General features: G+C 38.5%; 1 protein-coding gene across 1 annotated transcript in view; it reads left to right on the top strand.

The window, feature by feature from the left end:
• The first annotated feature begins 415 nt into the window (after positions 1 to 415).
• The window catches only part of RBBP6 (RB binding protein 6, ubiquitin ligase), a 39,316-nt gene continuing 17,336 nt past the window's right edge, over positions 416 to 22,395 (top strand). Inside the window, 4 exon segments of the mRNA XM_065560306.1 lie at positions 416 to 666; positions 10,587 to 10,686; positions 14,593 to 14,629; positions 19,881 to 19,925. Coding sequence (XP_065416378.1) covers positions 501 to 666; positions 10,587 to 10,686; positions 14,593 to 14,629; positions 19,881 to 19,925 — 348 coding nt within the window. The 5' untranslated portion in view covers positions 416 to 500.

The raw sequence follows: 22,395 nt of genomic DNA on the forward strand, positions 1-22,395 counted from the left end.
GCGCACGCGCAGTGCGGCGCTTCTCCCCCTCGCCCGTGCGGTTCCTGTCTGGGAAACCCCCTAGTCGAGCGCTGAGGCGGGGGCCGCGGGAGCCGCCATAGCGAGAAGCCGGGCCTCGGAGCGGCTGTGTGAGGAGGCCGAGCGTCCGCCCCGCCGGGGTGTGAGGAGGAGGAACCGGAGGAGCAGCGCCCTCGCCGCCGAGGCCCGGATCGATCGCTGCGGGGCTAGGCCGGAGCCGCCGCCGCCGCCATGGAGCCCTGAGGCCTCCGGCAGCCGAGCCTGACAGCGCGGGGCCTGGCCATGGCGGAGCGTGGCGGCCTGTGAGCGCTAGCCGGGCCCCGAGCGCGCGCGCGCGCAGCCCCACCCGAGCAGGCGCCTCGTCGGCCGGGCCCGAGCGGGCCTCGGATCGCCCCGCAGACCCCGCCCCGCCGGCCCCGGAGCGGGACCTGTCCCCCCCCCCCAGACCCCGGCCCCCTCGCGGAGCAGGCCCCGCCCCGACCATGTCCTGCGTCCATTACAAGTTCTCCTCCAAGCTCAACTATGACACGGTCACCTTCGACGGGCTCCACATCTCCCTGTGCGACCTCAAGCGCCAGATCATGGGCCGCGAGAAGCTCAAGGCGGCCGACTGCGACCTGCAGATCACCAACGCGCAGACCAAAGAAGGTAGGGGGCTGCGGGGCACCCGGGGGGCGGGGGGGCTGCGGGGCACCCGGGGGGCGGGGGGGCTGTGGGGCACATGGCGCCCCGGTGGGCGAGGACCAGAGAGCCGCGTCCGGCCTGCCTTGGGCTCTGAGCACGGCCGGGCTCTGTCCAGCTTGTGCCTCGTCACCAGTCAGAGAAACTGAACTGGCCGATGGGGGCTGTCGATGCAGGAGTCGGCGTTTAGTCCCAGCTCCGTCCCCTGTGGCTGTAGGGGCTGAGCAGGGGCACAGAGTATTGAACAGACGTGAAAGATGCGTTTTGGTCATTGAAATCCGTAGATATGGCTTGGAATGAGTAATAAATGCCACTTCTGTAGTCGCTTTCCTCACAGTAACTACCATTGAAGAACTGTGTCCATTGTCATAGGTAGAGTGCCAGATTTAATGGACTAGGCTTTGACCTGCTATGCCAAATGCGGAATTCCTTGACGCCGAAGTCTTGATTTCCCAGAACTCTTCAGGGTTTCTTGGTTTATAGGGCTGGCAGGGAAACGTCGGGCAAAGTTTTGTAGTAACAAACCAACTGAATTCTACTGGCATCGAAAGAGGAGGTTGAAAGATGCCGAATTTTAATACAATTGGGGAGGATTACTTCCTGAACTACACACTGTGACAGTACAGATTCTTTGAGTTAGTTTTGTCTGCTGTGAGATTACAGAATTAGATAATGGTGGTTAGATGGCGCAGTTATAGAAACTGAGCTCATTGTTAGCCCTTGGATAAAGAGCCTTATACTGCTGTTTAGTTTCCTTCTATAATGTGTATTCATGGAAACCCTTATGACATCCTTTCCAAAGAGCAGTTTACATGCAAACATGTAGATATGTTTGGGAGTTACCTATTAATGCAAAACCATTCTCTTCTTGATAAAACTTGGGACTTTCAATCATTCAGAAGTTCTTTAAATTCAAACTGACAGTCACTTTTTTTATTGTCTGTCTACTTCTTTGCTACAAACTAATTCCATCTGCTTACCTGGTTAAATCCCATTTGAGCATTTGAATCTTGATATATTTGGTACATGACCTATCCGGTTGTAAATGGCTTTGTGAATAACATACACTTCTCAGAAGTCTTTAGAAATACTATTATTTCCATTCAGTGAATAGGGCTGCTGGCTCTGAGGGGATTATCATTTCATATTTCTCTTCAGGAGTCTTACATTGATGGATCAACCATTGGTATAACTTTAACATCTGATTAAATTTAGAATTCAACTTGCAACAACTTTAAGAAGTGTTTAACTTCTAATATACAATATAGTACCTTTAAAGGAATGCTACCAATTTAGTCAACTAAAATTTAAAAGTGAAGCATTTGGATGCTATATCTGCCCTTGTCTGCCAACTGTTTTTTGTGATTTTTGCAATTGCCTTTTCTGGTTGGTGTGTGTGTTTCTTCTCCCTGTTGCTGTGTGAAAGACCCACAGACAGAATATGCAACTGAAACAAAGGGTTATCAAATGCACAGGAAACTGAGGATAAATGAGCTAAAGAAATTTTTTTTTGTTAGGCCCTGTTCTTTATAGGTTTGGACCCTAAGGTGGTGTTTGTAGTAGAGGCAGGTAAACAATCTTCAGAGAAAAGTCTAACTTTAAAGCGACTCTGACAACTTCAAGGTTAGGGTTCATGGCTCATTCATTTTGAATTTATATTGATTTGAGTTCTTTGTAAAAGGTTACTGTTTTCTTTAGAGAATAAAAACAGAATTCCAAAATGTTTCACCAGACTATTAAGTTGAGTGCTTGCCTTCCTAAAAGGAAGTGTTGATTAAAATGGAAGGAACATAACTCAAGTTCCATTCATGGACTGACTAACATCAGTCTGTTAGTTTTGGTTAGAACTGACAAGTTTCAGTTAAGAGGAGGAAAGATAAGACTAGGAAATAAATATTGTTAATGTGATTTTAAATTTCTAGAATTGGAATGTTGAAATAGGTGAGAGAGTTTATTTTGTCTGCATGATTATTCGGGGAGGGTTCATGTAGAACAGGGGTAGGCAACCTATGGCACGGGTGCCGAAGGCGGCACGCGAGCTGATTTTCAGTGGCACTCACACTGCCTGTTTAGGTACCTGGTCACTGGTCCGGGGGGCTCTGCATTTTAATTTAATTTTTAATGAAGCTTCTTTAACGTTTTAAAAACCTTATTTACTTTACATATAACTAAACTGTTGTATATTATAGACTTATAGAAATAGACCTTCTATAAACATTAACATGTATTACTGGCACGCTAAACCTTAAATGAGAGTGAATAAATGAAGACTCGGCACACCACTTCTGAAAGGTTGCCAACCCCTGATGTAGAAGTTGGGGGGAAATGCAAAATGTTGTTGCAAAAAAGTATTGGCTCTTGAAAGCAAAGATGTCTAAAAGTAGATTTATAAATATGCAAACTTTTATATTTCACTACCCCAAATCCCTCTGCCAGGTGGCCTTGAGTTTCAGTTGCCTATCCAACTTTACTGGTCGTAAATTGTAAACTTCTTCAGGATGACCACGAAAAAGATGAAGAAAAATTCTGAATGATTGAACTGGTTCTGTAGCACCAGTTTAGGCACATGCTCTTTGGTACTGAATCATGTTAAGAACACATGCTCGGCCTCAAACCACACTAGCGCTTTCTGAACCATTCTAATTGCAATGCCTTGTGAGTACTTTTCCCACAGTTCCTGACACCTCTCACAGAAACAGTGATTTTGGGATACTTGAAAAGGCAACTGATACAATGTGGAACAGTAATGGAAGGACTAGTTAAATTTTTTCAGCTAGTCTTCACATGGACTGGCACTAAAACAGTTCAGGCTGAAACAACTGAGGATCAAATGGTAAAGTGTTCAAGTAAGGTGTTCAAGGCCATAATAAACACTCTCTGAAACTGAAAAAAGACTCTAGCAAAACCAGTAAAGTTCAGACTTCGGACACCCTTCATATTTCTAAGGTGGTAAATAAGCAGTATGGGGCACTTCTTTAAAAGGGAAAAATACCTTTCGTGCCCACTTTATACATTATAAAAAGAAAACAAACATCTATTTCAGATCATACTTTTATAATGAGTGGAGATTTTCAGACAATACAGAATTAATCAAAAATTGCAGGAGAACCCCAAGATCATGGAATTCGTAACTATCTTTGATTTCATGATTTTTCTCCCTTAACCAGATGTTTGGCAGTTTTTCTTGTAGATTTTTTTTTTCAGGAGTTCGGTCTTGAGCAGCAGTTGTTCCTGCCCTACTCCCTTGCCATGCAAGGCAAAGGGAATAAGCATTTCTATGTACTGGGAAAAAAGTGTCCATAACTCTATATTGGTTATAGTGGTGAAAGATGGGTGTAGAATACATAGTGCTCTTGCAAGCTCTGCTGTTTTTTTACCACAGTCATCTAATTCTACTCTTTAAAGGAGTAAAAAGGCTTGAGCCCTGTCTAAATTGGTTTCTACCATGCCACTTAAGTGCTATCTACAATACAAAACTTGTGCTAACGGCTATTTGATTCCCCTAACACATCTTTAACACATCTTGCATGTATTAAAATGTTTCCTGTGGTACACAGACATTACAACCACTATATAGATTACACTTTCCTGAAGAAAGGCTAACCGCTGTGCTAATATCTGTTTCAGTGCTCATGTGGATAGGGATTGCTGGGGTAACAGCCCTCAATTGTACAAGTCATCCTCGTGCTATGATCTCACAGTGCAGCATTCACTACCCAGGCGACCTTCGTTGCTCTACTTTCTGAAGTTTCTTGTACAGGGCCAAATTGGCAATAAGTCACTTAGTTGTGCAAGTAGCTTTACATACAGAATGGAACTCAAATGTACGTTATTTCCATGGCTATCAGTTTCTTCTACAACTTTGCTGAAATTATTCTTGTTCTGTCAGCAGCATGTTTTGGAGGTGTCCACTATGTGACTATAGTATCCGCTACCTGAGGTTGATGTGCAAACACTAATGGCCATATAAGGAGATAAGGCCCAGATGACCTTGGTCATTCATAATAGTGTGAGACTGGGAGTCTGAGTGATTAGTGGAGATGGGCATCACTAGAGGGGCAGGCAATGCCAAGAAAAGGTAATGGGCTTGAGCATCCTGTATAATGAGGTCTGAGCTAGTGGCAGTAGGCCTGGTTCAGGGCAAAAAGTGTACCACTTTTACAATGAACTGGACAAATTCTTTGAGGCTCAACCTTCCAGAGCCACAGAAATACTTCGGCATAGCATAAAGGTCCCATGCATTGCGTTGATGGAAGAGGGCTCCATCAACAACTTGGACCACTGGAACATGAAGCTGGTTCTGAAGATGCCAGGCATGTTGCTGACCTCATAGGATCTGTTTTGTGTGCATGAAGGATCCAGAAGTAGCAGCCAAGACAGAATAGCAGGACAAGGAATCTGAAAAGAACAGAGCTCTCAACACCAGGTATATACCATTTTGTTGTAAAATATGCTGGTGGGGACAGGGTGTGGGAGGTAGTGACTTAAGTATTGGTGAAGAGTTTTCTGGGTTCTTATGAATGTCATTTCTTGAAAGGGCAGATAATAGTCTTATGTGAAGATAGAGATGTCCTCTCCTCCTGCCCCACAAGTCCTTTCTCCACCACCTTGACAATATAATCTGTAGCTGATGAGCTTTTTCCATATCTAGTTGCTTTGGTTCTCCCCATAATTCTACAATATTGGCATGCCCCTACGTAACTCCCCCACACTCTGGCTGTATGGGCCACTCTTCCTGTCAGGGTGGAAGTTTGCCTCAGTATGGTGGATTCAAAGAGCAAGAGACCACAATGTAAAAAATCTAAAAATAAGAACTTCACTATAAAAAATGTTAAGCTATGTATCAGACTGGTGCACCAGATTAGCTGCCGTCATCGTAGCAGAAGTTTAACAGCAGATTGTGACAAGATTCCTTTTCCACACGTATACACACCACTCCTAGTAAGGAAATAGAAGTGAAGTGGCAAAATTACAGATAACACAATTTAAGTTAGCAAAGACTAACATGAGTACTCTCATCAAGCTGTGGTGATGGGCAGTGTGATGTCAGATGAAATTTAATGTTGACAAACACAAAGTAATGCAAATTGAAGATAATGGTTTGAAAAATTCATACTTTACTGCATTCTAAATCTTCAGGAAAAGATCCGGGCATTATTGTGGACAGCTCAATTAAGACTTCTGCTCAGTGTGTAGCAACAGTCAAAAAAGCATCTATGCAAATAACTCCATTGCTAATTTCGCAGCTTCTCCCTTCATTTCCTCAACAATTCCCTTTTTTCCCTAAATGCCAGGAAAATGTTTTCAAGTGTTTTCCTGTGATAAGTAAACATTGGTAGTCAAGCTAGTGACCAGCACCTATCCGCTCAATTCCATTCTTGGCCTTAATCTAGCATCCTAATGAACCCTCTTTCTTATAAGTGTTGTGCATGCATTGAGTCTAATCCAGGAAGAAAATTACTTGCAAGAAGGTATTAGAATTTGAAACTGAATTTATTTCTGTTGCATGTCTTGGTATTCCTAGGGTTAGGGATAGATGAGTATTGTTATGGCTAACTCATTACTTATTTTTCATTATAGTGGCCACACCAGTAGAATGGATGTCCCAGAAGAGGCATGGTGTCATGCAGAACGGATTCACAATGGTGAAATATCTGACAGTGTACTGGTTCAAGGAACACAAAATCAGGGCCACTTTGCAATATAGGGCAAAGCACAATGAGGCAGGACTATTTCAGGAAGAGGAGAAATTAGAATAGGAGGCAGAGTTCTAAAGGGAAATGTTCAACAAATACAAAGTGTTCAGGAAAATGACTGTGTGTTGGTCTAACAACTGATCCCTGCATTGCCTGTAAAACATAACATTGAATCAGGATAATAGTTATGAGGCTGCCGCCTACTCTTCAGCTCCCTTGCTTTCTGTTCCTTTGGCAACTCGCGCCTTTAGAAGCCAGTGGAAAGGAAAATTGGAATCCCAATAAGACAATTTATGAATGATTGTCTGTTGCCCTTGGTATTGTACAAATGTTACCTTGTTTTGTTATTGCAGCTGACTTGTAAACATGTTTGTATAATAAAACATTTTCTTAAAAATAAAGGTTCTGTGTATCAAGCATAATGTTCTTTAATAGGAATACATGAATTCACTCCTCCATGAAACTTCCTCACCAGAACTAATACAAATCACTAATAAAGCATGAGAAAAACAAATGCATTAAAATCACCAAAAGTATAAGCCCACCACTACAAAGGCACTTCATAGAAGCAGCTGTCAGTTACTGTTCTCTGGTGCATCAAATCACTCCTCCATAAACTCCCCCACCATACAAATCAAGATAACTGGATAATTAAATGCCAAACACAAGAAGCCCACAGCAACGAAATATAAATGGCTAAAAATAAAACAATATTTACTTCACTGAACCAACAGTTTAAAAGTGTGTATACAACGCATTTCTGATGAGGATCGCACAATGTTTGTATATAAGTAACTGTCTCAGATACAACCACTTGTGTGTCCAGCTGTGCATAGGTTGCTGCATAGCTAGTTGCTTACTCCCTCAGCTCTCCATAGAAGACTACCTTTCTTTTAATATATATTAAAAAATGCAGCAGGCAGATGTTGTTACATTGGTCACTGACCGGCCTTTGGAAGTCAACAAACATCTCCATTGTCTCACAAAACCTCATGCTGCTCCAGCCACCACGGTGCGCATCTGATGTGTATATTTGAATTGACATCTCTCCAGTTTTGTGTAATCTGGGAATAGGTTAATTAGAAATAGTGAAAATTGGCATGTGGGATCACCAGAATCACAATGGGGACAAATGCAACTAATGTCAATGTTGTAGTCATCCTCTACCCATTTTTTAGGAGTCTAGCTCTTTGAAAAATTGTGCATCTTGCCCTTTGCCTGGCCATCCTATGTAAATATCCAGGAAACTGTCATAAGTCTCTCTAAAAGTTGTCACAATTGAGCAGTAACTCTTTCTGTTAATCTATGTTTTGGACTTCGTATGGGAATATGAATTCACAGAGTGGGCACATGGGTTCCCTCAATAGCCCCCACACAGTTCAGGAATCCCAGTTGTTTGAATTCCTCAGTGATCATTGGCACACTACACTCTGTCTTGATTCTACTATTTCTTCCCACATATGCCTCCATGAATAATAATTAGCCATGTGTTTCCTGAACCCAAGCTGATGTCCACTGTGTCAAAACCATCTGGGGTGGGGTAGCCAGCTGCCATAGAGAGTCAAACCTTTTTCATGGCAAGAAGTGTGCTCATCCTGACAAGCTGGCGCTGCAGTACTGAACCCAGTTAGCTACAGAGGCAGAGAAGTCTTCTTCCTCATTCTAAAGTTACACAGCTACTGGTGCTCATCCTAGATCTCAAAGAACTTGGTCTCACCAATTTGTGGTCAGGGTCTGAACCAATAGTAGTACTCTTCCAGCTGAATATTATTCTCAAGCATCAGTTACACTAGCTATTCTAAGCCTTAGGACTGCATGACAGAGGAAAAGTTGTGTTAACTGCTTTTCTTGCTCTTTGCAGTGTTCTCTGCCACAATTGCTGTACAGAAGCCCCATCAGAAACCTTACTTGCCAAACAAGAACTGAACATTTGTCCTAACCTGCATTTTGAGGAAAGATATAGGAGGTGGCTCCAGCATTTAGGGGTTTTGAGTATTCCCTTTCCAGAGAATTACAAAAGTTTTGGTCTCTTCTCTCTCGTTTCTGGTAGACTCCCTAAAGGAAGGCTTTTAGAAATCTCGTGGAAGCGATGGCCTCAGAGAGCTGTGCTGGGAATTGTGCAATTGTAATGGCATAATGAAGTACAAGTGCGAACATGTGGCAAAAATACAGATAAAAGCAGATGACAGTGTGGATACATGGCACATTTGTATTTTAGACTAGTGCTATCCTGCTGATTCAGTTTCCAGAGGTTCAGGTTTCGTATGTGTAATGTAATATATATACGTACACACATTCATACACACACACAGCCATAAGGAATGAAGTTTCATAGGCTTTGCTACACTTCAAGGAGGGGCCCAGTGAGCATGCTTAGAAATTAATCTTTAGTCCCAGCTTTTTTTCCCCCTCCAACCTTAGTGCAGAAACAGTTCTTCATGGAGTACAGGTTCAAAATTATTTTTGTGGTTCCAAACTCATTCAAAACTAGTTGAATAAAAAAATCTCTCTTAAATATGTGCGCTTTGTCTCATAATTGAAATGGCCAAAGGGTTTTTTCCTCCTATTTAAAAAACGAATAAATCACCTGTGGTCTGAACCTATCATAGAAAGCTTTAGACCCAAAGGAGAACTCCAGAAAGTTATGAGGAAGTGAAAAAGTTATAATGGAACTTTCTACAGAAGCTTAATCATAGTGTTTAGTACTATGAATGTTATAATAAAAATGTGATCCAGCGTCACATATATCAAGATGTTCCTTTCATCCTGAGCAAGCTAAATTAATCTTGGAAACTCAGTTACCACTCATTGTTACACTATCGCTAGGCAGAGCTAGTCCCAAAACTCACGTTTTGAATCTGAAAGTAACCTGATGCTGGGTATTGTTTTTTAAAGAATTGCAGGTTTATGTGAGCTTGAGGTTAGATCAGAATATAACAGTTTCATGAAGACAAATGCAGCACTATGTAGAGCTTATTTTAAATGTTTAGCTTAATTTTTGTTAAACCTAGGATTTTGTCTTAAACTGGTTTTAGTTTGAAAAGTGAATCTACAAGGGGGCATTTGGAGTTTTTCTCATTTACTTCTAAGGGTAGGTCCACACTACCCGCCCAATCTTCTGGGATCGATTTATCGCGTCTCATCTGGACGCGATAAATCAATCCCAGAAGCGCTCCCCCGTCGACTGCGGAACTCCTGCTCGCCGAGAGGAGGAAGCGCTGTCAACGGGAGAGCTTGCCTGCGCCGCGTGGACCCGCAGTAAGTAAACTTAGTTCGATCTAGGAAACGTCGACTTCAGCTACGCTATTCTCGTAGCTGAAGTTGCGTTTCCTAGATCGATCCCCCGCCCCAGTGTGGACCAGCCCAAAGACAATTGCTTGGTTTAAATGGAAACTATCAACTTAAGTTTGGCCCCCAAATTATATTTTCTAAATGAGTTTTTTTATAACTAAAGAATAGACACATTTTCCACAATTAAAAGAAATCCAATTTAAACAGTTAATACAGACTTTCTTCTACTTTGTTTTTAATCCAAACATCAAACACTGAAAACCTGAAAGTGAAACTGATGGCATTGATTTTTATTGAGCTTGAAAAAATGCCAAAAATAAACACAATAGTGACAAATTGGCTTTTTTAAATTTTCACTTTTAATATTCAAACGTATTTTTAGTAACTTAGGTAAATAAACTCATGATAGCATATTTGCTATTCCTAACTGCCTGCCCTGCAAACTCTACCTCAGATCTGTATTCATTGTAGCTTTTGCATCGTTACCAGTTCAATTATGAAGATACTATGGGCCAAGCTGTTCTCATTTTACAGTGGAAACCTAAATTTGCCATGGGTTGGATCTCTTGAATAAGAAAGTATCTGTTTAGTGACCTTTCTGATTATAACAATGTAGATCTTAGATTAGCCTCATCTTCTTTTTTTTTTTTTAAGCATTGTCCTTGCCTATGTGTATATGGTTTTAACAACCCTCTAGAATTGGTGGTCAGTTAATAGAAATCTACTATTAATTTGTGTGGATTCATTTTAACCTTTCAGTATTTATTATAAAATTCTGGATTTGGTTTTTCTCAGTTAAATGAATTCTTCTAAATACCTAACAAACTGCATATGAAAAAGAGAAATGTGTTTTTGGGAATGGAAATTGATCTTTCTTATCACATTTTTACTCTTTTTCAGAATACACAGATGATACTGCCCTGATTCCTAAGAACTCATCTGTAATTGTTAGAAGAATCCCTATTGGAGGAGTTAAATCTACAAGCAAAACATATGTCATGTAGGTATTCATAAAATCAAATACTCTATCTGTCGCCATTAGACTTGGCTAATGCATAGTTTGCTAGACACATTCAAACGTGTCTAGGTTTTCTTCCTTTCATAAGAGTTACTGGTTCATGTTGTAGCTGGAAAGGATGAGACCTGTAACCTCTTGATCTTTGCAAGAGGGATGGCTTGAATAGGCTTCTTGGGACTCCAGATTCTAACCCCACAGTTAATTCTGAGGTAGATAGAGTTCTGCTCAGTTTACTATGTGAGTTGGTCTTTTGGTTGTGCCCTTAAACTGAGGCCCTTTTTGCTCTGTATTGACAGGAAAGATTTCATAGCACTTTTTATAAGAAGAAAAACCTATAATCCTTGGCCAAAGTTTTCCCCTCATAGAATATCAGGGTTGGAAGCGATCTCAGGAGGTCATCTAGTCCAACTCCCTGCTCAAAGCAGGACCAATTCCCAACTAAATCATCTGTCATGCATGTTGTGTATATTTACTGACTCATTCCCATGTCAGAGGTGGTTACTTGTCAGTAAGTGGATGGGTGTACTTCCCTCTTGGGACATGACAGGACAGGTACTTTATAAACAAACTACTAGTATTAGTATTGCCAACAATCATGGAGTCTTGCATAGAAACAATACTGGAAAGACCAAGGTCCACCATTCTGTATGTCTTCCAAACACAGGAGGTTTTATGTGGGATATGCCCCTCAGATTCCCAGAGACAATCACTGCTTCAGTGGAAGTCAAAAAGAACAAAGTTCCCAAATGTGTGTGGTGAGCGGGGTGATAATCCCTCCCCACCCTGACATTCAGTGATCAGGTCAGCCATTTTGTATGTGAACAAGATTAAAATATTCTTTCATTAATTCTGTTTTATACTATGTTGACCATTGAGCCCCAAATGTCTGTTTTCCCTATTAATCCCAGTGTGGGGTAACAGATGTAGTGTTGACTAAAATGTCAGAAATTCCAATGAATGAAGTCAGGATTACAGGTTGCTTGTTACCCTTCTTTCATCCTGTATTATCCCACTTCACATTAGTTGCCCTAGCTTTGTTTGAGTAATTTTAATCTGTGGCTGAGCAGACGGCATCTTCCTGGTGCTTCAGTGCTCTTCCAAAGTAAAGTGTTAGATACTAACAGAGATGAGGACCAAATAAGTATCTGGGTACAAATCTGTTACAGAAAGAATGGTGCATCTTGCTCTCTCCATAAAGGCTGCCCATTGTTTCTGTGATGCCCCTAGCTTAACAAGTAGAAGGCAAAGTGCAGAAGTGACTCCTGAGTAGTTCATACTGTGTGCCAATTGCTCAGTAGTACAGTTAACTTAAAAATAAGCAGCTTTTGAGATTTCAAGCTCAGAACTACAGTATTGTATGCAATGCCTTTAAAAATTTACTGTTCATCTTATAGCATGGTCTTCAAGGTAAACACATTGATAAACAAATCTGTGGTGTATATCTTAACGAAGTTCCTCACCTACCCCCACCTTTGGGATGTACTTACCTCTTATTGTGAGCTGGAACAGTTTTCCTAGTAGTGACTGTTGTAAGCACGAGTCCTGCAACCATGAGAGGCTTTAAACTGCCTCAGCTCATGGGAGACTTTTTGCAACTTCATTAATTAAATATACAATTATCTTATTAACGATACCAACAATTGCATGCCTAGTTCTCTAAGTAGTTTGCAGATCCACAATCAATATGTGGAACCTCAACACATTTTCAAATGTAATAAAGGAATTCCTGAATACTGTAGAATATTCAGGATTTATTTTGAGCAAATTCTGGTAATTAAGACTTTTTTTTTGTCACAGGACTCCTAAACCGCACAAAATCCTAGAAACTTCTTTCAGGTGATGTTTCTACTACTACTTTTAGTCAATATAGCATATATAAAAGGTTTACTATCTGGGCACTTTCGTGGCTAAAATCAGCAGATTCCTCACCAGGGTGTTTGGGCTTCAACAAGAAATCCTGTAAGAGGACCACATTGCTGAGGATTTATAGTAGTAATTCACTGTACATCAAACATTTTCTACTTTTTAGCATGATTCTTACAAGTTAAAATTCACATTTCAAACAATAGACTCCAATAATATTTCTGTATCAGACACATTTCAAACAATAGAAATGTAGGGCTGAAGGGACCTTGAGGTAATATAGCCCATCCCCCCATGCTAAGGCAGGACCAAGGATACCTACACCATCTCTGACAGGTGTTTGTTTAACCTGTTCTTAAAAACCTCCAATGATAGGGATTCCATGACTTCCCTTGGTAATCTATTCTGGTACTTTCCTAACCTTATAATTAGAAAAATGTTCCTAGCATCTAACCTGAGTCTCCCTTGCTGCAGATTAAGCTTCTTGTTCTACCTTCAGTGGACATTGTGAACAATTGATTACTGTCCTCTTTATAATATCCCTTAACCTATTTGAAGACTGTTATCAGGTCCCCTCTCAGGCATCTTTTCTCAAGACTAAACGTGGCCAGTTTTTTTACCTTTCATGATAAAAGATTTAGAAAACCTGACCTATTTTTGTTCTCCTCTGGATTCAACAATTTGTCCACATCTTTCCTAAAGTGTGGCACCCAAAACTGGGCACAGTATTCCAGTTAAGGCTTCACTGTGCCGAATAGAGTTGGACAATTATCTCCTGCATCTTACCTACACGCCTGTTAACACACCCCAGAATATTAGCTTTTTTTTTTTTTGCAACTGCATCACATATTGGTTCTTATTCAGTTTGTGATCTATTATAATTCCTAGATCCTTTCTGCAGTACTATTGCCTGGCCAGCTATTCCCCAGTTTGTATTTATGAATTTGATTTTTCTTTCCTAAGTGTAGCACTTTGCAATTTCTTTATTGCATTTCATCTTGTTGATTTCAGATTGATTCTCCAATTTGTGAAGGTCACTTGGAGTTTTAATCCTGTCCTCCAAAGTGCTTGCAGTCACTCCCAGCTTGGTGTCATCCCCAAATTTTATAAGCATACTCTGTATTCCATTATCTAAGTCATTAATGAAAATGTTGAAAGATACCAGACCCAGGACAGACCCTTGCAGAACCCAGCTAGCTGTATCCTCCCAGTTTGGCAGAGAACCATTGAGAACTACTCTGAGTACAAAAAGAAGAACAGGAGTACTTGTGGCACCTTAGAGACTAACAAATTTATTAGAGCATAAGCTTTCGTGGACTACAGCCCACTTCTTCGGATACAGACTAACACGGCTGTTACTCTGAACTCTGAGTACAGTTTTTCAGCCATTTGTTCCCCCCCACCTCCCCTTATAATTTCATCTAGAGCACAGTTCCCTAGTTTGTTTGAGAATGTCATGCGAGACTGTGTCAAAAGCCATACTAAAATCAAGATATATCATGTCTACTACTTCCTCTCATCCACTAGGCCAGTAACTGTCTAGACTACCACTTTTCTTTTCCAGAAGCTAGAATAATGATAAAATATAACCAGAGTCTCAGAGCTGATCCTTAATATAACTGCATTAGGAATGGGAGAGTTGTTTGGATAACTGTAAGCCCCTGCTTAGATAGGTGATAGTCTGACTGAAAATACAGAATTGTAGCATGAAGCAATTCATATTTAAGATCATTAATATGTTGGCAATTGTCCAAAGGCAGACGTTAAATTTTAAATTCAATTTTTACTAACTAAATTTTATTCCACAAACATGAATCTTACAATACTTTTTGAAAATACATATGTAACTTCAAAGTAATGCTGTGAGTCCCAAGGGAGAACAGTTTCTGTAGTCACCTAAACTTCCATATTCATTAAATTATCAGAACATATAATATTGGTAATCATGACATAGTATGTTTTCATTGTTTGTTTAAAGGATGTAAACAGTGTTCTTATTCTGACGACTTTTATTTCTTCTTCTAGAAGTCGAACTGAACCAGTGAGTGGAACTTCAAAAGCAGTATGTAAAAACACAATCTCACACTTTTTTCCTACACACTGCACTTAAATATAAACAGTAATGTAGCAAATTAATTTTCTAAACATTAACTTAAATTTTTACTTCCAACAAAGCACAGTATATATTGTAAATACAATGTATTTGATGCAAAATAGTAAAAATATTGAGTAATGCCATCATTTGCACACTTTTAATGTGAATACTAGTATTTGTGCCAAGTAATGCATTGTATTTCATATTGAATATGCTAGAGTACTTCCTGTATGACTTTGTGTTGTACAGATAATGTATGATCATTTTCAGATCATGAAGGTTCAAGGTTTGCACAACTGAACATGGTGCCATGTTCTACATCTGTCTGTCTATAGTTAGTAATATGTATGTTTGTACAGGTTGTTGTGTGCTTTTTGTTTCTTGCAATAAAAATGTTTGGAGTGTATTTTTTGCCATTTTCACATTGTATCACTTAGCTTTTGTTTTCAATACTTTTTTTGCCTAATGGTTTTTGAAAATGTTATCAAAAACCACTGAGAAACCATTATTGTTAAACTTGGTATTGTTTCTTACTTTTTGACTTGGGGTTCAAACAAATGCTGAACCAAATATATCCCAGCATTTGGGGGGGGGGGGGAGATTGGGATTTCTGTGCAGCTAAATGGCTCATTTTGCTGTCCTTAAATACTTGAGCATTAGCATTTACATTCCCTAAAACTGTATGATTAAAAAGGGGTATTGTTTGGGTGCCTCTGAGTACATAAATGTCTTGAAAAGGTTGCCATGAATTTGAGTAACTTTTAGTACACAAAGTGGTATTCTAAAGTTCTGCATTTGATTCTTCCACTTTCTGTGATGTACAGTTTAGTATGTCTGCAGACTAAAGTATCTAAAACTTGGTGTAGGAATTTCAGCTAATTAGTCATCTTGTCTGCTAGACCCTTGTGCAATTCCAGCGAAACCCCTTACCAACTCCCTTTACTCTTACCTGCAACACATTTTCTGATCTGGGTAAAATCTGAGTTGGATGCTTCTTAAGCTGTCAGTGACCAAGCCTTTCTTTAGTATACCACCACTTCTGATTTACAGTTGAAAAAAGGGCAGCATTTTTCTTTAGGTTTGACACACTGATTGTTAGTCTGTTGCAAAATACAGAATTATAGTTACACAAACAAATATTTAACTGGTTATGGTGTAGACTTTGACTTGCTGATTGGGTTGAATATTGTGCATAATTCAAACATTTCAAAATAGTCCTAATTAGTATTCAGAATTATTACTTGGTGTTTTTTATTTTTTATTTTTCTTTAAGTACAACTGATTTTTATCTAGAATGGTATGTGGCATTACACTAACCCTGGATCATTGGATCTGATTGCTTGAAAAGCTTTCAGAATAACAGAATCTAGAAATTCCTACCTTTGGGTTGGTGGTCTGTGAAGAATATAGCCTCTGGTTCTCATGAAATGTAACATCATAAATCTAAAATCCTAGTCTGTTGTACTTATGGTATTAACATCTTTAAAAACCTAATCTGCACTCCAATATTCTGTTATCAGTTGGTTCAAATTGATTTTTAGACATACTTGTGTCTCAACACTAGCTCAGATTAGCTTGACTGGCCCAGTGACTCTAGAAGTTAATGTAATGCATTTATGTAAACCACATTTACAGTATTTGGTCTAATTCAGATGAGTTTTTATTTCTTGAAAACAGTTCTTTTCCTTTTTGTTTACTAGCATGTGTATGAACACAAATCACATGTTCATAAATAAAGTTAACATTCTTTTAGCCTTGTGTGTTCCCTGGCATCTCTGTATTACATTTCTAAGTAGCATCTTATTATGAGCTGATATAGATTTCTCATCAGTTTTTAAAAAATATATGTTAAAGAATGGCTGTATTCTAATTAGAACTATTTACATTAAAATGGAAGCAAAGCAAAAATATTCCCTCTTGTCTTGTTGGCACGATTGGACGCTATTTAGGTTGTGGGCAGAAAAAAATCAATTTGGGCTTGATCTTGCCAGTCCTCTACATACACAATTTCTGTTAATGATAATATCTAGCTCTTAGCGCTTTCCCTCTTTAAATCTCAAAGACAGTCGGGGTTCTGTCCTTGCAGTATACAGGATAAGTCACTTCCAGTGATGTGGGCACAGTTATTACCCTTAATTGCCCAGCACAACCTAAAATCAGGGACAAATTCTGTCCTTAGTTCTATGTGCACCACTCCCATTGCATGTATCTGAGAGCAGAACTTGGCTCCAGTGTACTAGGATTAAGTTAATTGAAAGCTGACACATTGTAAAAAACAAAGCATAAGGCAGCAAGCTTAAAATGGGTTAGTATACATGATATAAATTCAAGTGATTTGATAATTATCTTGACTGATTATTTCTGCATTGCCTTGCTCTTTTGTGTGTTACTATCCTCCTACACTGTGTGCCCATTCTGACATTGTCACAATTAGAATTAGGGTTCTGAACCTTTGTTTTAAAACTGGTGACTAACTTACTAGTATCAGTATGTCAGTAGCAACAAGAAGCCTTCATCAGAATCAATACCCCCCCGTTGTCTTAGGTGTTGTAGAAATACATAAAAGAGTCCTTTGCTCAGAGCACAAGTCACTAAAATTCAACTGAAATCCTAGTTGGCCAATTCTTCAGTTAAGGCCTACAATACTCAGGATATAAGTTCATTGAAACTGAAATCCCTATAGTTCTTCAACAGTGGTCTATGTGTAAAGTTTGGGATTGGAGGGTTTGTTTTCCTTCCAATCTTTTTTCCCCTCCCCCCCCTCCCCCCCCAACTCTACTCCAGTTCCTCTGGACAGTCTTCTGTGTGACATGGGATCCAATCCAATCATTCACTTTTTAATTATTTAAGTTCTACTACAGTATTGGGTCTGTTCTGTTGCACAGTCACCTGGAGTCACAAGAACCCTGGACTTGTAGGTTTCATGTGTCTGAATCCAGTGGCTGGCAGGAAACTTGACCAAATACTATAGTAGAAATTTTTAAAAAGTTGACAGCAAAAAGGAGAAGAATACAACACAGGCAGGGAAGCTACCAGGAGATACTCACTCAGACATTAATCAACTATTCACTCTCTCTGGTGGTCTTTTAATGTTCAGAAATAACATTACCCCCTTCCTTAAGAAATCAGGTCAGTGTCTAAAGCCGTTAATGCTTTTGCATGAGAAAATTTTAACTATTATGTTATCTCGCTGTGCTCGAGGTAGAAAATATGACCGATTTAGAAAAGCTATCCATTGGACTCTTGCAGTTGTACTATTAACACTGAGGAGTCTAGCATTGGCAAAAAATTGGTAAAACATTCATAACACTTAATGAACTGTTAAAACTATTTTGAGCTTCTGTGTTTATCAGCTGTAATTGTAAACCATAGCCCTCTTTATTTCCACATGTAAAAAGGAGGGACTTCTTGAACCTCAGCTTTCTGGTTATTTAACTACATTTCCTTTTTAACCTAATTGAATGTAGAGCGTCATAACATAATAGCATATCAAGATTTTATAGCAGACTGAAATTTTCTAAGAAAATTGAAATTTATAATAAAAAAACTTGCAAAGCATTACCATTAAAAAGGGGCTTCAAAGTCTGAGTCTTCTAATTCTTCCCTTCCATAGAATATTTTCAGGAGTGTCATTTCCTGAAGTCTTTGTAAAAATTCAGTAAAAATCAGTGTAAAAGTTGTGTTGCAAGTACTACTCATGTGCAGAAGAGTCCCATGTGGTGGAGGAATCATAAACTCTGGGACCTTTTTGATTGAATGAAGAATAGGTTCATTACAGATACGTTTCCCCAAAGTTGGAATAATAAAATTATTCTTTGGCATATTTCTACTACATTAAGTAGTGTCGAATTTCTATAAGATTCTTTAAAAACCTGTTCCGTTACCTTTTTTTAAAATCTTTCTCCAGCTCTTGCTAGTGACAGTATTGGCTTTCCATTTCTCCAAACAGCTTAATTTTAAGACAAAATAACCACTGAGCCCAAAATCTCTAAATATTCTCGCTATACAAATTTTATTTTGATAATTAAATATAATTTTGATTATTTAATCATTTCATTCTTGTTGTTGATGGTGTGTTACAATTTGATGCCTCTACAAAGGGCACAGGAATTTTCCTTTTCATGTGTGGAAAAATTACATATTACCAATAGTTTTGAATAGGTAATCTAATTTATGCTGCAGTCAATGATCCATTTTAAGCCTTTAAAATCAGCCACTGTCCTGCAAGGGACTTTGTCTGGGCAAGTATAGGGGGTCTGCCTGCATGGATGAGCAGCTTGCAGGGTCGGGACCTGAGTTCTTACCTTCATCACTGAAAGTATGCTTTCTTGCTTTTGTCCATAATGGAGTCCATAACCGCTCCTCATGATTGCTATTAAAAACTGTACTTTTTGGGTGTGGGGGGTGAAGGATGTTAAATATTGAAATCTCTGTAAAGTCAATTGCACATTTTCAGTTCAATTTTATAATATTCCCTTCTGTTTTAATAAAATGGACTTGTTTCATTTCTTCCCTGTTCTAGTAAACTCTTATGGCATATAGAATCATACAGCTTTTTACTTGTCCTAATTTGATCCAGACAGTTTATTTTGTGACTCATAGATCAGTGGAAGGATTGCTTTTATTATATGGATTTTATTTATTTATTTATTTTTGACAAGATTTTATCTCTGGGCTAATATGCCTGTTCTTTCTTTTGGCAACAGGCTATTGTGTACTTCACAAAAGCATAAGCACACTCATTCATGATTAAGTGTTAAATTACAAAATATAGTAAACATACATTTATATATTAACACGATTTTCTCAAACTAACTTTAAAAATTATTTAAAAAAATTTAACCCAGTTAGCTACAAAGTGAGAAGTAGTTGTTCTGTCTGTAATATATTGAGTCCTATTGATTTAGGGCGCTTTGGGGTCTCATCAAGGGGAGAAGAGGCTCTGAGTCAATACATTGATTTAAGCAAGTTGCTTCACTATTTTAGTGTCTTCCCATTAGAAGCTGACATCTCCTGATCTCTCACACATTTTTAAAGCTGCCATGGTTTTGGGCCCCATTTCTTTTGTGCAAATAAAAATTGCACTACTTTGGAAAATGCCTCTGTCAATGACACACACAAAAAATACCCAGAGTAGACGTTCAAACTACAATAGAGGCTAAATATCGCTATGCTTTGACTGTGGAACTTGAATGTGTGTTTAATTTTTTGTGAACAGATTGATGACTCTTCTGCATCTATTTCTCTGGCCCAGCTTACAAAGGTATATATACATATATATTCTTGTCAAATAAAACTGAATGAATTGTTTGCTAGACATTTAAATGTCTTATATTGTGATCTATAGCTGGCTAATTTTGTAATATGAGCAAAAATTTATTTTAGTGAAAAGTGCTGACTTTAACTTGAAAATATGTGTATATATTGATTGATACTATCCTGTAAAGAGTAGTTCCCAGTTTGGGAAGATAGAAGGGGAGTACCTTATCAGCCTCAGCATAATGTTGCAGTATTACTCATCCTCAAGACACAAGGAAGAAGCACTTCAGAAGCTGTTTACCGTTTCTTTCATACGTTTCGTTAATTTTCCATTGGAAACTAGCACAATTTTTAAAGAAGAATTTAATAATATTTTGGCTGTAAGTTATGGACATGCCAGAGTTTTTTGCAACAGCCAAAATAGAAGCTTTTCGTTAACATGGACAATTGCACGGTTATTTTTGGATTTCTAGACTTTCCAATGCTAGACCAATTCTTTGCGTGTTGCGCATAATTTCATAAGTTGTAGACTTGTAGTATATATACAGTGGACAACATTTATACAATCTAATTTGTTTGAACACAGACTTGTAAATTGTGTAAATGTATCAATTGTTTATAGGAATATACCAATGTGTATTTGTGGCATATTGGCAAATGTGACCTTTTGAAACTGTTGTATAAGCCATGTTTTGCTATGAAACTGCTTGCATTTTCTGCTCAATGATGTGTGACTTTGTTTGGGAAAGCACTAGTGACTACACTTACTAAAAAGATACTATATTATCAGCCAAGTAAATTATTGCTCTTTTAAAATAAAAAAAAAATTAGAAAGGTTAGGACATAATACAGAGTAGTTAGACTTCCTTTCTTTTGAGGGTAAAGACTGGCGTTTGTTTTCCAGGGAAAAATATAATTCTTTCCATCTATAGCTTCCCCTCCACTATAAATATGAAAATCTCACGTGCATTTGGCAACTAAGAAATTTAACTTGATAAATAGCCATCTAAAGAGATTGGCTTCCATTAGTGCTGTCCCTAAATCTGTCCTCGGTTTTGTAAGCTCATGTCAACTTTCTTATTCTAAGATGTGAAAAGCTGTCCACATGGTGTATTCCTTTTTAAGTTTTTTGAGAGAACTTAAGTATTTCTGAAAAATGCAGAAACCTGACATAAAGCAGCTCAAAACTGTTACTTACTTTAACCTCTTCAGAGCAGACTGGCTTAGCATGGAGGCGATGTGTTTAACAGTTTTCTGTTTTATTCCTATTATGTATTAAATGCCATATTGGAATTTTGGTCTATTCCTACTAATGTTTTGTGCTTTTGGATGTGTTTGTAAACTGTTTGGGTTCAAACAAATTAGTTAAGTATCTGTAAATCACATTTTCTGTAAATGTTAATGGAAATGGTTTCATAGATGTCAATCTGGATGATGTTACTGTTAAGAAAAGCTATGTATATGAAACAACCATTTAATAAAATGTTGAAACTAGTTGGTTGCTTTTGTGAATGAATGTATAAAAAGATAAAATACTTTGAGTGGTTGATCTGAATGCTAGGTGCTTGAAGATCCAAGTAATTAGCAGTCACTCCCTTAGACCCTGCTTGTATCTGGACTAGTGTGTAATGAAATATTTTAACAAATACTGGTAAATTTTAAAAAAATTTCTCAGTTGGCTTCAGTATTTTGAAAGGTTAGCTCCACATATAAGGATTACATTTACAATTTTCATATTAAAGAGAGACAGTCAACTTGAAAGCTATTTATCTACAAATTTTGTCCCTGCTGTAGTTACAACACTTCATAGTGTAAAGTTAACAAAAATACCTTTTTAGCCTATTTACACATGATAGCACTCTGTGTATAGTCAGTTTCTGCTTTACTGAAAAGACCCATATGAAAACCTCAGGAGGGGAACACACATTCCCTTCTTTAAAAAAACTAAAGGAATTTTAAAAGCACATTCTCTTCAAAGGTGCTATATCAGAGACCTGGACTTTATATTTAAAAAAAAAAAAAAAAGTAAGTTTCAAATAATTCAAGTTGAGTGTCCTTTTAACACTGTGAAATGTAAATACTGCTGCTTGTATCCATATTTCTGAATAAATACAAATACACAGTGAACGTACTTTTTGATGTAGTCTGGAGCTTAATATTCAGTTTCTTTAACTTAAAAGTACTGAATAAGATTTTTGTACACTTAGCTTAAGTCCAAGTCCACTTCTGTTTTAAAGAAAATTGGAGCAGTTACACAAGTCTTTATGTAAGGTACAAACAGAGCCTAAGGTTTTGAGTGTCCAAGAAAGCTTTTCTCAAGTAGACTAGCAGGCACACAAACATCATGTAATGGCTTAAGGACTCCCCAGAACATCTTCATGACAATATAAACTATAAGCAGCAATTTTGATGCAACTTCATTTAGATTTGTGCTGCTCTTTACAGGATTGAATGAGTGGTGTTGTCTTTGGCTG

This window comes from Chrysemys picta, chromosome 10 (genome assembly GCF_011386835.1).
Source record: "Chrysemys picta bellii isolate R12L10 chromosome 10, ASM1138683v2, whole genome shotgun sequence".
Classification (NCBI taxonomy): Eukaryota; Metazoa; Chordata; order Testudines; family Emydidae; genus Chrysemys; species Chrysemys picta.